A 15,054-nucleotide genomic window follows, 5' to 3' on the forward strand; every position below is an offset into this window, starting at 1 on the left:
AATTGGCAGCCGTGTTTGCCGACATAACAATAGGGACAGTACTTCAGAAGAAACTCTTTGCTATTAGGCATTTTGGGACCTCCTCAGGATGTACCAAGGCACTATGTAAATGCAAGTTCTTCCAATTTTTTTTCTTATTTGCCCTCTGAGTTTTGTGAGCCTGGAGGTTTGGAAAAGTCTGTTTTTAGTGCTGCTGCCTTACTGATGGATACATCCTAATCAGAACACCAAGATCTATTAGTATCAGCAGCTTGACATACATGCAAATTAATGGGCAACGTAGATTTAAGCTTTGGTGGAACCCCCAAGCCAATTTTGCCCCAATCGCCCAACATGACTCAGGCAGGAGACCGGTAAAAGCCTCAAACCACCCCCGCTACCCCCCCTCACCGACGGTGGGCCACCACTTGCACGAGGCTTCTGCCATTCCCAGGAGTTTCCGACACCTTGCAAGGGGCAGAACTTCTGCCGGGTCCTTACAAGGCAAATGCCGTTGGCGGGGAGCAGGGTCAGGCCAGGGCGGGCACTCCCGATGGCGAGGGTTCCCTGCACGCTTGGCTCAGTCGAGGCCTGGTGTATCTCTGCAGGCCAATCTGCCAAGTGACTTGAGGCAAGTCAGCCTCTAGGTGGGTTCTGCCAGCGGAGTCCAGACCAGGGAAGTGGCCTGGGCCCCCTGAAGAGAGGGCCAATTTTTTTTGTTTTTAAATAGCAGATCGGCCCCCTGTGAAAGGAGGACGTGGTCCATGTCAGGGGAGCCCAGAGGCAAACCCCACTCCCAATGGCGGATGGGCGCCCGTTTTCTGCGGACACTTGGGGGCAGGCAGGTGCAGGTGATGTGCCCATCGTCGCGCTTGTGCCTGCCTGCCCCAGGCAAAGTAGGTGCCCTTCTTCTGATCCTTCATACGCTGGTAGAATCGCGCCGAGAGTTATGCCGGGAGCACGCCCTGAGGGATTTTGGAGCCCTCACACTTAGTTCCCAAGGCTCCCCGCCGACCCCATATGCACCCGAAGACATTCAATGGAATTTGGCAAAGCATAAATTTAGGACAAGCACCAGGAAAAAAAAAACTACTCAAAGCGTGATAAACATTTCAAATCATCTATCAAGTAAGGTTACAGGGGTAAAAATATTGGGGCTATTCAAACCAGTGGAGAGTTAATGTACTGGAGGGATGATTTTTCCCTGGGATGTCCTGTGTTCTGAAAGCAGGTGGTACCCAGGGAGTAGTAGCTCAGAAGTAGGTAAACACCACAGTACTGTGACGTCCTGTCTGAAATAACGTGATGACATGCGACTCACGCAGGGCGTGTTTGGCCTTTTTGTTTTGAAGTAGGATATTGAACTACACCACCGTATAATCTGGCACAATTTAAACAGGGAAATTCTCAAGGTTAGTTGCATAGCAGAGAGCTGCAATTATCTGTCCCGATTTTATACTAGTTCATTACAGAGTCCCCTTGGAGGATTGCTCTTTGCTTGCATTAACAGCTAAGGTGATAAAACCATATGTGGAACCAAAGATCGAGCTTCATTGAAAATATGAACCAGCTGAGTAGAATATGTCGTGAAGGGGTACTTCACTAATTTTAACTAAAAATAAATATATATATTCAGCTTAAATTCCCTGCAAATGAGCACACTTTTGTATCTGGACTTAACAGGGTCAACTCAGCAGTCAACTGCACCATTGGAGAGCCTCGTTCAAAGAGAGTGCTTGGTGGCAAATTGGCCTATTGGGTAACCCTACCTCCAACCTGCATTCCCTTTGAATGAGGAGCCCACTCAGGTAGACCAAATGTACCTTATAGTCTATAGCTGAAAAGCTGACTTAAATTAGCTTCTGTGCTACATGGAGGGGAGTGGGAAGAAGGTTTCAGTGTTATTCCCATTTTTAGCCCTTTCAAATACACTTTCCTACTTTCTGCTTCACATTGATAGGAACAGGAGTAGGCCATTCAGCCCATTGAGCCTGTTCCGCTATTCAATTAGGTTATGGCTGATCTGTACCTCAACTCCATTTACCTGCCTTAATTCGCCTCCTAACTCCCCAAAGCCTTTCTACCATCTACAAGGCACAAGTAAGGAGTGTGATGGAATACTCTCCACTTGCCTGGAGGAGTGTAGCTCCAACAACACCCAAGAAGCTCGACACCATACAGGACAAAGCAGCCCGCTTGATTGGCACCCCATCTACCACCTTAAACATTCACTCCCTCCACCACCGGCGTACTGTGGCTGCAGTGTGTACCATCTACAAGATGCACTGCAGCAACTCGCCAAGGCTTCTTCGGCAGCACCTCCCAAACCCACGACCTCTTCCACCTAGAAGGACAAGGGCAGCAGGCGCATGGGAACACCACCACCTCCAAGTTCCCCTCCAAGTCACACACCATCCTGACTTAGAAGTATATTGTCGATTCTTCATTGTCGCTGGGTCAAAATCCTGGAACTCCCTCCCTAACAGCACACGGACTGCAGCGGTTCAAGAAGGTGGCTCACCACCACCTTCTCGAAGGCAATTAGGGATGGTTAATAAATGCTGGCCTTGCCAGCGACGCCCACATCTCATAAAAACGAATTTTAAAAAACTTAGGCAACCCTTGATACCCTTACCTAACAAAAATCTATCGATCTCAGTCTTGAAGGCTACAGTTATCTCAGCACCCACCCCCTTTTGGAGATGTGAGTTCCATATTTCTTCTACCCTTTTGTGTGAAAAAAGTGCTTCCTGATTTGCCTCCTAAATGGTCTGGCACCAATTTGGAGATCACATCCACTCGATAATGAGCCTAAAATAATTATTATACCGTACGTACAAAAATAAATTAGTATTTTGACAAAATGTGATGTAGAGGTGATACTGTCACACATTTTTTATGTCCTTGAACGATAGAGGGACGATTTATATCTTTGTGCAATTTAAGACATTGGTCTTGAACTAAAACAGCAATTGTAACTATAGCTAGTGATTTATACACAAGTGAAATATGTGTCCTCGATCTTGGGGTCGTTCCGCAAGAAAGAAACAAGCACTGACCTTTCACCCGATCTCCTTTGTAGAGAGGAATCTCCCCATCTCCCTGAGGCTGATAGGACCTCAACACAATAAACTGCCTTCCAGGAACCGCACTGTAAAGCTTGCGTTTCGATCCCGGGTTTTCCAATGCAGAATCTGCCTCTTTAATGACAGCGGGACTGTAAACAGACACAAATAATGGCAACAGCGTAAATAATTCCGCAGGGCAAAAAAAAAGTCATTACAGCTAAATGAATTCTCGTGGTCAAACACATCGTTAAAAAAGTTTGGATTTCTAATTTTCCCTGGCAAAGGAATTTATTTATTTTATGAAGAGGAAGGTTCAAACTGAACCTAAATAGCAATGGTGAGTGGGTTGAAAACCAGTGCCACTATTTTAAGGCTTCGCGCAATGCTGTTGGTGCTGAAAGGTGCAGGCGACCAACCTAGATTTTCTTTAAAAAAAAACTAGGCCAATATCAACGTGTTTTCTCCTTGAGAGACAACGAGGTGCTTGAGGACAGGGAGTCCCGCATCAAATACCACCTGGTTTCATTTCCTCAACGTGCTAATTTTAGTGTCCCACTTAATGCATTGGTCTTAAATTGCAGTCTGGACTATTTCAGTGCAGTCGTTAACCTGTTTAAGATAAGCATACCTCATCTATCACCACCAAAGGGAACCTGCCAATGCCCTTGTTCTCAAAAAAATCAAGATGAACTGGGGCAAGTTCTGGTTCTGGGAGAATTACTTAGCTGGGGAGAAACAAAGGATTTTCACAAAGTGCCAACTTGGCCCAGTTGATTGAATTCTTTTCTCTGCAGGAATAGGTTACAAGGTCAAAAAACGTGACGCTCCAACGAAATATCAAGCGATTTTGCTGCATTGTTGGAGATGTTGTCTGGACGAGATGTTAAATGAGACCCTATCAGGCGGAGCAGGAGCACATTAAAGATCCCATGACACGAAGCAAAGAGCAGCGTGTTCTCCAAGTGTTCTGACCAACAATCCTCCCTCAACCAACACCACCAAAAAAAAGAGAGACTAACTGGTCATTTCTCATCGCTGTTTGTGGGATCTTGCTGTGTTCAAAATGGCTACCGCACTTGCCTCCAAACCAGTCACTGTAGCCCAAGAACAAATTCATTGGGTGAAATCTTTCTTAAAAACGTGCTAGCATGCTATATAAATGCAAATCCATTTTCCTAAGAGTTCTCTGTTAATTTAAATACCCAGTGCCCATGGGCAATGCGCGTTTTTATAATATTTATTAACACGAAGGGGGTCATTCTAACTCTGGGCGATAGTGTACAATGGGCAATCTCAAACTGGCCACCCATTATATGCCCACCCGATCGTCCCTTCCACTGACTTCCACGGCAAAGAAAACCGGGCGTGGTGTATAATGAGCGTCTAATTCGATATCGCCCATGAGGTAAGAAAACTCACTACGCACTTGGTTTGAGTATAAAGCAAGGCTTTAATCAACTTGTTTCAGAACATGGAGGTCTAGTTGTACTTCGCTAGTTCCTTGTCTTACAAAATGTCCCTGTCAAGCTGGGCCCATGCCCTAGTATTTATACTCCTTGAACGGCGCCACCAGCTGGCCGTCCAGCGTTATTTCACAAGTAATTTCTTGATGAATGATGAGATTTATAACAGCCCATTTCACACCATCGGTCAAAATTAAAATGACCTCCTCAGGGTGCGGTGAAACTGCCACTCTTCTGTTGCAGTGATGTGGTTTCCCCTCTACAGTGCCGCTAAAGTGACGGTACAGCTCTGGGATGAGTTTCCAACCCGATTCCAGATAGGAGTGCTGCCAGAAACTTTGTAGAAGAGGTTGCCTCACACCACTTTCTCTTAGGCATCATGGGGGTAAAATTCAACTTCAACGAGGGCGCAAACCGGGCAGCAGCGGATTGGCCGCCCCTTTACACACCCTGCCCGATTTACCTTTCCACTAACAAAGTTGATTTTATCCCCCATATGGCTCACAACTGCAGTCAACCTGAGTTTAAGGTGTGCACACAGCGTCTACAGGACCTCCTGAGCGCTTTGTCAAATTAAATGTTAGCCTCTGGGTCTCACAAATGGTCGTGGGTTCAAGTCCCACTCCAGAGACTTGAGCACAAAATCTGGCCTGACACTCCAGTGCAGTGCTGAGGGGGCGCTGCACTGTCGGAGGTGCAATCTTTAGGATGAGAAGTTAAAACGAGGCCTCGTCTGCCCTCTCAAGCGGACGTAATATTTGGTAAGCACTATTTTGAGGAAGAGCAGGGAGTCTAGAACCAGGGGTCACAGTCTCAGAATAAGCGGTCGGCCATTTAGGACTGAGCTGAGGAGAAATGTCTTCACTCAGAGGGTGGTGAATCTTTGCAATTCTCTACCCCAGAGGACTGTGGAGGCTCAGTCATTGAGTATATTCAAGACAGAGAGCGATAGATTTTTGAATATTAAGGGAATTAAGGGATATGGGGATAGTGCAGGAAAGTGGCGATGAGGTAGAAGATCAGCCATGATCTTATTGAATGGCGGAGCAGGCTCGAGGGGCCGAATGGCCTACTCCTGCTCCTAATTCTTATGTTCTTAATTTCCCTGGCCAATATTTATCCAAAATCACTCAAACAGATGATCGCATTATCACATTCACATTATTGCATTTCTGTTTATGGGATCTTGCTGAGCGCAAGTTGTCTGCTACATTGCAACAGCGGCTACGTTTGAAAAAGTACTTCATTGGCCGTAAAGCGCTTCGGAACGTCCCGAGGTCCTGGAAGATGCTATATTAATGCAAGTTCTTTCTTTCGATTAATCAGTTCTCTCCTGACCCGGAGAGTCAGATCTTCAGGAAGGCTGCGACGATGAACACGACACAGCCAGCTGGGAAACAAGTGCTGCAGCAACCATCCCCAGATCAATAGTTACAGCAGAAACTGCAGCCGAGGCAGCTGCTGTCAATCACTTAATCAGGCAGCAGCCAATTAAAAGTCATTTACTCATATTTGGCAACACCATCACGGGCAGGGGACGAGAATGTAAAGGTTGTTTTGGAGCAGGGCAAATGCATTATACATCATGGTTGCAGCATAAATAAATAATGGTGTTGTTGCACTGTACTGAGCAGGGCAGTGAAGTACAAGCAGCATTTGAACGCGAGCAGGAAGTGCTGCCTCCGAACACCATGGAGAAGGTGCGAGCAGCCCTAATCACCTGGCCATTCAGTCAGCCGCGTGGAGTCCTGGTCACTGGCCGCTGACCTCCGTCAATTGCTTTACTTGCCTTGTACGATTCAGCCAGCTCTTTTCGGTGGCTAGAAGTTGACGATGGGCCTGCTGTACCGCCAAGCGGGTTTGATGCTTGGCGGAGTTACGCCGCTGCAGAAGCAATGCATAAATGACGCAAGACCAGCTCCCATACTGGGAACTTCACGTGGCAATGGCGGTGCCGGTGTGCTCAGAATTTCAGCACCACATCATTGCTAAAAAGGCAGTTTTAAAACATCTGCAAATATATTGCTCTTGGTATAATTCACCAATCAATAAGATTGTCTGTGCTTTAAAATAGTGTTCACAAAGATTACGGCGAATGTCATTTCTACTTTGCCTTGAACCATTGCAGTTTATAGCACAGATGGAGGCCATTCGGCCCGTTGTGGCTGACTCTTTGCTACAGCAATTCAAACTAATCTCACTGGCTCACTTTCTCCCCATAACCTTGTATCTTCCTCTGCTTGAAATATTTGTCAAACTTGCCCTTAAAAGAAGCAATGGTCTGTACCTCAAGCGTTCCCTGTGGCAACGCATTCCACGCTCTAACAACCCTCTGTGTAAAGGAATTTCTCCTAATGTCTCTCCTCACTCAGTGATCATTCTAAATTGATGGCCCCTCGTTATTGACTTCCCAACCAGAGGAAATAGTCTTTCCCGATTCACTCTACCAAAGCTACTTGCCCTTTAAACTTGTTGGGACTGAAGTAGTAGTTTGCACCCTAAAAAAAGCTGAATGAGCCAGATCTCGAGTAAGTCTCAACTATGTCTGGGACTCACCCTCTCATTAACAGTATCAATGTCTGTCTTTCGTCCACTAACTGCCTTAATGTTCAGTGTTTTCGCACCAAGCACCTGATTCAGACTAAGATCGTACACAGTCATTGAAAATCTGGAAACAGGAGGGAGGGAGTACGATATGTATTAACTATATCCATTATAGAAACTTAGCAAGAAAACTTGAATTAAATTCTGAGGACAGTGTGGTACATTTCCAGTGTACACCTCTCTAATTTCTTCAGTTTAGTTCATACATTATTGATCAATGAAAGAGTAAATTCACCAATCGCACACTCTCAATCGGGAGCCATGCTCAAAGGGTGCATGAGATGGAGATTCGGAGCAATAGTTTTGTTAACCTATCTTTGACCTCCTTTGAGCATAGGTTCCCGTTGGGAGCATGGGATGGGTGAATTTATCCTATAACAACACTGTTTTAAATGTTCACAAATAAGCCCCAACAATTAACTGTACAACTATATCTTTTTACATCTAAATCAATGGAGTTCAGCAAGGCATCGCAATGTTATCACATGAACTGTTCATACCAGTTATTGAAACAATAACCAGACACATGCACTATGTTTTCATAATACAGAAAAACAATGCTCTTCCTTAGATCAAAAGTTTTTTTTTTATTATTCATTCATGGCGTCGTTGGCCAGCATTTATTGCCCATCCCTAATTGCCCTCGAGAAGGTGGTGGTGAGCCGCCTTCTTGAACCGCTGCAGTCCATGTGATGAAGGTACTCCCACAGTGCTGTTAGGGAGTTCCAGGGTTTTGACCCAGTGACAATGAAAGATCGGTGATATAACTCCAAGTCAGGATGGTGTGTGACTTGGAGGGGAACTTGGAGGTGGCTGCTGCCCTTGTCCTTCTAGGCGGAAGAGGTCGCGGGTTTGAGAGGTGCTGTTGAAAAAGCCTTGGCGAGTTGCGGCACTGCATCTTGTAGATGGTACACACTGCAGCCACGGTACGCCGGTGGTGGAGGGAGTGAATGTTTGTGGTGGGTGGGGTGCCAATCAAGCGGGCTGCTTTGTCCTGGATGGTGTCGAGCTTCTGGAATGTTGGTGGGCCTATACTAATCCAGTCTTATGGAAGTAATCGAAGAGGAGCAAAGGAGTTCTACCAGTTTTGTGCCAATATTTATCCAACATTGCCCAAACAGATTATCTGGTCATTTACTTCATTCGCTGTTTGTGGGACCTTGCTATGGACAAAATTACTGCTGCATTTACCTTTGAAACAACAGTGACTATACTTCAAAAAGATACAAATTGGCTGTGAAGCTTTTGGGGATATCCACAGGAAGCTCTTCCTTTCAAATAATGGGGGGCTTCCACGAAAATGATCGCTACAACCAAACTGCACTGATCACTATAAACAAGTCAACAAAGTGTCAGATAGGCTGTGGTTTTGGAAAACAGATTTTGATTGTTCTAAGAGACTGATCATGACAAGCGATGATCAGTATAACTGCAATCCGCTGTATTAGCGATAGGTCTCTTGTACGTCACCATGTACATTTGCGGAAGGGATTGTTTTCTTTGCTCAAGGTTATTCACCAGCATACTGTCAACTTCCTTGCTCCCTGAGTTTTGAACATGCCACTGCTCATCAGGGTATTGCTTCCTCATGTGCTCAAAATCTTGGATCTTTCTGCTTTGATTTGCTCTTACGTGGTAAAATAATGCTCGATTTCTAATGAGGACAAAATCTGCTTCCGAAAACCACAATCCATGGGGGGTATCACATGAAAAGATTCTCGTGGGTGTCCACAGAACTTGTTCCCACACACCTCCTTCAACCTGGGCTGTGCTGTGTCTGTCCATTAAAGTGTTGCCAGCAATCTTCCTGCCTTCTCCACTCAGTTCCGCCTAACATGGGTCATCTTGTGACAAAAACTGAACAGTTCGATTTCTGCACAGTCACACAATGGATTGTTATCTGCTTTCTGGGATTTTGTCCGGGTACGGCCGGGAGTCTTCAGTAGATGTTGATTTCAGAATTGTAGCCCCTGGAACTCTTGTGGAATCTTAAAGGAATCCTCTATGATCTACGAGTCCTGTGCACAGTTCTGGTCTCCATATTATAAAAAAGCATATAGAGGCACTGGCGAAGTTGTAAAATAAGATTTACCAGGATTATACCCAGCAGGAAGGATTGAACAGGCTGGGCCTATTTTCTCTAGAAAAGAGAAGGTTGTGAGTTGACCTGATAGAGGTCTTTAAAATTATTAAGCGGTTGAATAGGTTAGACGTAGAGAAGATGTTTCCTCTTGTGGGGGAAGGCTAGAACTAGGGGCCATAAATATAAGATAGTCACCAATAAATCCAATAGAGAACTCAGGAGAAACGTCTTTACCCAGAGAGAGGCGAGAATGTGGAACGTGCTACCTCAAGGAGTAGTTGAGATGAATAGCACAGGTGCATTTAAGGGGAAGCTAGATGTGAGGGAGAAAGGATTAGGTGGCTATGCTGATAGGGTTAAATGAAGAGGGGTGGCAGGAGGCTCGTGTGGAGCATAAACACCGGCATGGACCGGTTGGGCTGAATGACCTGTTTCTGTGTTGTGCATGCTATGTAATTCTATGTAAGTAACTAATTGTCAGGTGGCAAAATCCTAAGGAATCTACACTTACTTTCCACCATGAATATTCCGGAAGTTCAAGCATCACAAGAGGTTCTCATTTGTTCTTTGATTTGTGTTCGTTGGCAAGCCACCCAAGTGTTCATGGCTTCCTCAGTTTTCTTCTCATTGGGAACCACACATTTTCACACATTAACTTTATCCTCACAATTGCTTGGTGATTCCGATGTGCGAGGCTTACTGTGTGACTTGTTACATTTCAGGAATGGTGACTCTGTCTACTCTGTGGATGATTCAATCATCAGCTGCTGATATCGCATCCCTCGCGCTTAGTTTAGTCTCTTTTGCCTCATCCCATTTACCTGTACAGTGACACTGCATCACAGCATTGACTTTGTTTCTTATCTGACTTCATCAGTCCTTTGAGGTCAATGTAAGTGGAGAATTTAGGGACATAACAGATTTCTGGGTTAATTTCAGTCAAGTGGTATCTTGATCTCAAATCCATTTTGGAGAACACACACAATCCATTTAGTGTGCAAGGCCACTATCGACCCTTGCCATGTCATAAGAATATAAGAACATAAGAAATAGGAGCAGGAATCAGCCATTTGGCCCCTCGAGCCTGCTCCGCCATTCAATAAGATCATGGCTGATCTTCTACCTCAACTCCACTTTCCTGCACTATCCCCATATCCCTTCATTCCTTTAATATCCAAAAATCTATCGATCTCTATCTTGAATATACTCAATGACTGAGCCTCCACAGTAGAGAATTCCAAAGATTCACCACCCTCTGAGTGAAGAAATTTCTCCTCATCTCAGTCCTAAATGGCTGACCACTTATTCTGAGACTGTGACCCCTGTTCTAGACTCCCCAGCCAGGGGAAACATCCTCCCTGGATCTACCGTGTCAAGCCCTGTAAGAATTTTGTATGTTTCAATGAGACCACCTCTCATTCTTCTAAACTCTAGAGAATATAGGCCTAGTCTACTCAATCTCTCCTCATAGGACAACCCCCCCATCCCAGGAACCAGTCTGGTGAACCTTCGTTGCACTCCCTCTATGGCAAGTATATCCTTCCTTAGGTAAGGAGACCAAAACTGTACACAATACTCCAGGTGTGGTCTCAGCAGTGCCCTATATAATTGCAGTAAGACGTCTTTACTCTTATACTCAAATCCTCTTGTAATAAAGGCCAACAACATAGCATTTGCTTTCCTAATTGCTTGCTGTACCTGCATGTTTACTTTCAGTTATTTGTGTACAAGAAAACCCAGGTCCCTCTGAACACCAACATTTCCCAATCTCTCACCATTTAAAAAATGCTCTGCTTTTCTATTTTTCCTACCAAAGTGCATAACGTCACATTTCTCCACATTATATTCCATTTGCCATGTTCTTGCCCACTCACTTAGCCTGTCTATATCCCCTTGCAGCCTCTTTGTATCCTCTTCACAACTTACATTCCCACCCAGCTATGAATCATCAGCAATCTTGGATATATTCCAAATCATTGATATAGATTGTGAATAGCTGAGGCCCAAGCACCGATCCTTGCGGCCCCCACTAGTTACAGCCTGCCAACCTGAAAATTACCCATTCATTCCTACTCTGTTTTCTATCTATTAACCAATCCTCAATCTATGCTAGTATATTACCCCCAATCCCATGAGCCCTAATTTTGTTTAATAACCTCTTGTGTGGCACCTTATCGAATGCCTTCTGAAAATCCAAATACACCACATCCACTGGTTCCCCCTTATCTATTCTGCTAGTTACAACCTCAAAAAACTAACAGATTCGTCAAAATTTCCCTTTCATAAATCCGTGTTGACTCTGCCCAATCCTATTATTATTTTCTAAGTGCCCTGTTACCACGTCCTTAATAATAGATTCTAGCATTTTCCCTGCTACTGGTGTCAGGCTAACTGGTCTGTAGTTCCCCGTTTTCTCACTCACTCCTTTCTTAAATAGTGGGGTTACATTTGCTACCTTCCAATCTGCAGGAAGCACTGTAGAATCTATGGAATTTTGGAAAATGACAACCAATGCATCCACTATCTCTACAGCCACCTCTTTCAAACCCCTAAGATGTAGGCCATCAGGTCCAGGGGATTTATCAGCTTTCAGTCCCATTAATTTCTCTAGTACTATTTTTTACTAATACTAATTTCTTTCAGTTCCTCATTCTCACTAGACCCTTGGTTCTCCACTATTTCCGTTAAGTCTTTTGCGTCTTCTTCCATAAAGGCAGACACAAAGTATTTGTTTAATTTCTCTGCCATTTCCTTATTTCCCATTATAATTTCTCCTGTCTCAGCCTGTAAGGGACCCACATTAACTATTGCTAATACAAAAGCGAAATACAGTGGATGCTGGAAATCTGAAATAAAAACAGAAAATGCTGGAAATACTCAGCAGGTCAGGCAGCATCTGTGGAGAGAGAAACAGAGTTAACGCTTCAGGTCGATGACCCTTCGTCAGAACTGGAAAAAGCTGGAGATGGAACAGGTTTTTAAGCAAGTGCAGGGGGGAGGGAGAGGGGGGAGGGGAGGAAAGAACAAAAGGGAAGGTCTGTGATAGGCTGGAAGGCAGGAGAGATTAAGAGACAAAATGGATGATGGTGCAAGGCAAAAGGAGATGGTAATGGGACAAGTTAAGAAACAAAAGATGGCTCTAGATGAAGTATAAATGGCGCTGGCAGAATGATCGACAGCTGCCATGTGGGAGAGAGAATTATTTTTTTTTTTTTACAGATAGGGGCAGAGGTTATGGTCTGAAATTGTTGACCTTGATGTTGAGTCCAGAAGACTGTAAAGTGCCTTATTGAAAGGTGAGGTGCTGTTCCTCGAGCTTACGTTGAGCTTCATTAGAACAGTGTAAGAGACCGAGGACGGTGAGGTCAGAGTGGGAGTGGAGTGGGGAGTTGACCTCTCCGTCCTCAGTCTCTTACACTGTTCCAATGAAGCTCAACGTAAGCTCGAGGAACAGCACCTCACCTTCCAATAAGGCACTTTACGGCCTTCTGGACTCAACATCGAGTTCGGCAATTTCAGACCATAACCTCTGCCCCTATCTTTTCTTTTCTATTTTTTTTCTCTCTCCCACATGGCAGCTGTCGATCATTCTGCCATTGCCATTTACACTTCATCTAGAGCCATGTTTTGTTTCTTAACTTATCCCATTACCATCGCCTTTTGCCTTGCACCATCATCCCTTTTGTCTCAATCTCTGCTGTCTTCCATCCTATCACAGACCTTCCCCTTTTGTTCTTTCCTCCCCTCCCCCCTCATCCTGCCCCTACACTTGCTTAAAAACCTGTTCCATCTCCAGCTTTTTCCAGTTCTGACGAAGGGTCATCGACCTGAAACATTAACTCTTTCTCTACAGATGCTGCCTGACCTGCTGAGTATTTCCAGCATTTTCTGTTTTTAATTTTAACTTTTGCTAATCTTTTCCTTTTTACATACCTATAGAAGCTTTTACAGTCTGTTTTTATGTCTCCTGCTAGTTTACTCTCATATTCTATTTTCCCTTTCTTTATCAATTTCTTGGTCCTGCTTTGCTGAATTCTAAAATCCTCCCAATCCTCAGGCTTACCACTCTTTTTGGCAGCATTATAAGCCTCTTCCTTTGATCTAATACTATCTTTAACTTCTCTTGTTAGCCACGGTTGGACCACTTTTCCTGTGGGGTTTTTGTGCCTTAAAGGAATGTATATTTGTTGTAAATTATGTATTAATTCTTTAAATGCTAGCCATTGCTTATCTACCACCATACCTTTTAATGTAGATTCCCAATCTACGGCCGGCAACTCGCCCCTCATACCTACGTAGTTTGCTTTGTTTCAATTTAAGGCCCTAGTTTTAGATTTAACTAAAAACGACACTCCCGCATCGTTACCTCTGGTGTACCCCAAGGATCTATCCTTGGCCCCCCTCCTATTTCTCATCTACAAGTTGCCCCTTGGCGACATCATCCGAAAACACAGCGTCAGTTTATACATGTATGCTGACGACACCCAGCTCTACCTCATTACCACTTCTCTCGATCCCTCCAGTGTCTAAATTGTCAGACTGCTTGTCCGACACACAGTTCTGGATGAGCAAAAATTTTCTCCAAATAAATATTGGAAAGACCGAAGCCATTGTTTTCGGTCCCCTGCCACAAACTCCGTTCCCTAGCCACTGACTCCATCCCTCTCCCTAACATCTGTCTGAGGTTAAACCACATTGTTCACAACCTTGGTGTCATATCGGACCCTGAAATGAGCTTCCAACCACATATCCACAGCATAACTAAGACCGCCTACTTCCATCTCCGTAACAACGCCTGTCTCCGCCCTTGCCTCAGCTCATCCACTGCTGAAACCCTCATCCGTGCCTTGTTACCTCTAGACTTGACTATTCCAATGCACGCCTGGCTGGCCTCCCACATTCCACCCTACGTAAACTTGAGGTCATCCAAAACTCGGCTGCCTGTGTCCTAACTCGCACCAAGTCCCGTTCGCCCATCTCCCCTGTGCTCGCTGACCTACATTGGTTCCCGGTTAAGCAACGCCTCAATTTCAATATTCTAATCCTTGTTTTCAAATCCCTCCATGTCCTCACCCCTTCCTATCTGTAATCTTCTCAGCCCCACAATCCCCCGAGATATCTGCGCTCCTCTAATTCTGCCCTCTTGAGCATCCCTGATTATAATCGCTCAACCATTGGTGGCCATACTATCTGTTGCCTGGGCCCTAAGCTCTGGAATTCCTTGCCTAAACCTCTCTGCCTCACTACCTCTCCTTCCTCCTTTAAGACGCTTCTTAAAACCTACCTCTTTGACTAAGCTTTTTGTCACCTGCCCGAGTTTATCCTTATGTGGCTCGGTGTTAAATTTTTTGTCTTAAACTACTCCTGTGCAGCGCCTTGGGACGTTTTACTACATTAAAGGCGCTATATAAATACAAGTTGCTGTTGTAAATCACTTTCAAACTCAATATAAAATTCTTCATATTATGGTCACTCTTCCATAACGGCCCCTTTGCTATAAGGTTATTAATTAACCCTTTCTCCTTGCACAACACCAGATCTAAAATAGCCTGTTCCCTAGTTGGTTCCTCAACATACTAATCTAGAAAACTATCTTGTATACATTCCATGAATTCGTCCTCCACACTATTACTGCAAATTTGGTTTGCCCAGTCTATATGTAGATTAAAGTCCCCCAAGATTACTTATTACGGGGGGGGGGCACGGTGGCATAGTGGTTAGCACTGTTGCCTCACAGCGCCAGGGACCCGGGTTCAAATCTGGCCTCGGGCGACTGTCTGTGTGGAGTTTGCACATTCTCCCTGTGTCTGCGTGGGTTTCCTCCGGGTGCTCCGGTTTCCTCCCACAGTCCAAAGAT

General features: G+C 44.8%; 1 protein-coding gene across 2 annotated transcripts in view; it reads right to left on the reverse strand.

Annotated features, from left to right (window-relative positions):
• Positions 1–15,054, reverse strand: part of shank2b (SH3 and multiple ankyrin repeat domains 2b) — a 1,331,733-nt gene that overhangs the window by 699,076 nt on the left and 617,603 nt on the right. For both annotated transcript variants that reach the window (XM_086008225.1, XM_086008224.1), the window contains exon 14: positions 3,039–3,196. In XM_086008225.1, the coding sequence (XP_085864351.1) occupies positions 3,039–3,196 (158 nt within the window). The remainder of the gene's footprint in view (positions 1–3,038; positions 3,197–15,054) is intronic.

The sequence above is a fragment of the Somniosus microcephalus genome, chromosome 15 (genome assembly GCF_052327205.1).
Source record: "Somniosus microcephalus isolate GS21.2 chromosome 15, FLI_Smic_1.0, whole genome shotgun sequence".
NCBI classification, from domain to species: Eukaryota; Metazoa; Chordata; class Chondrichthyes; order Squaliformes; family Somniosidae; genus Somniosus; species Somniosus microcephalus.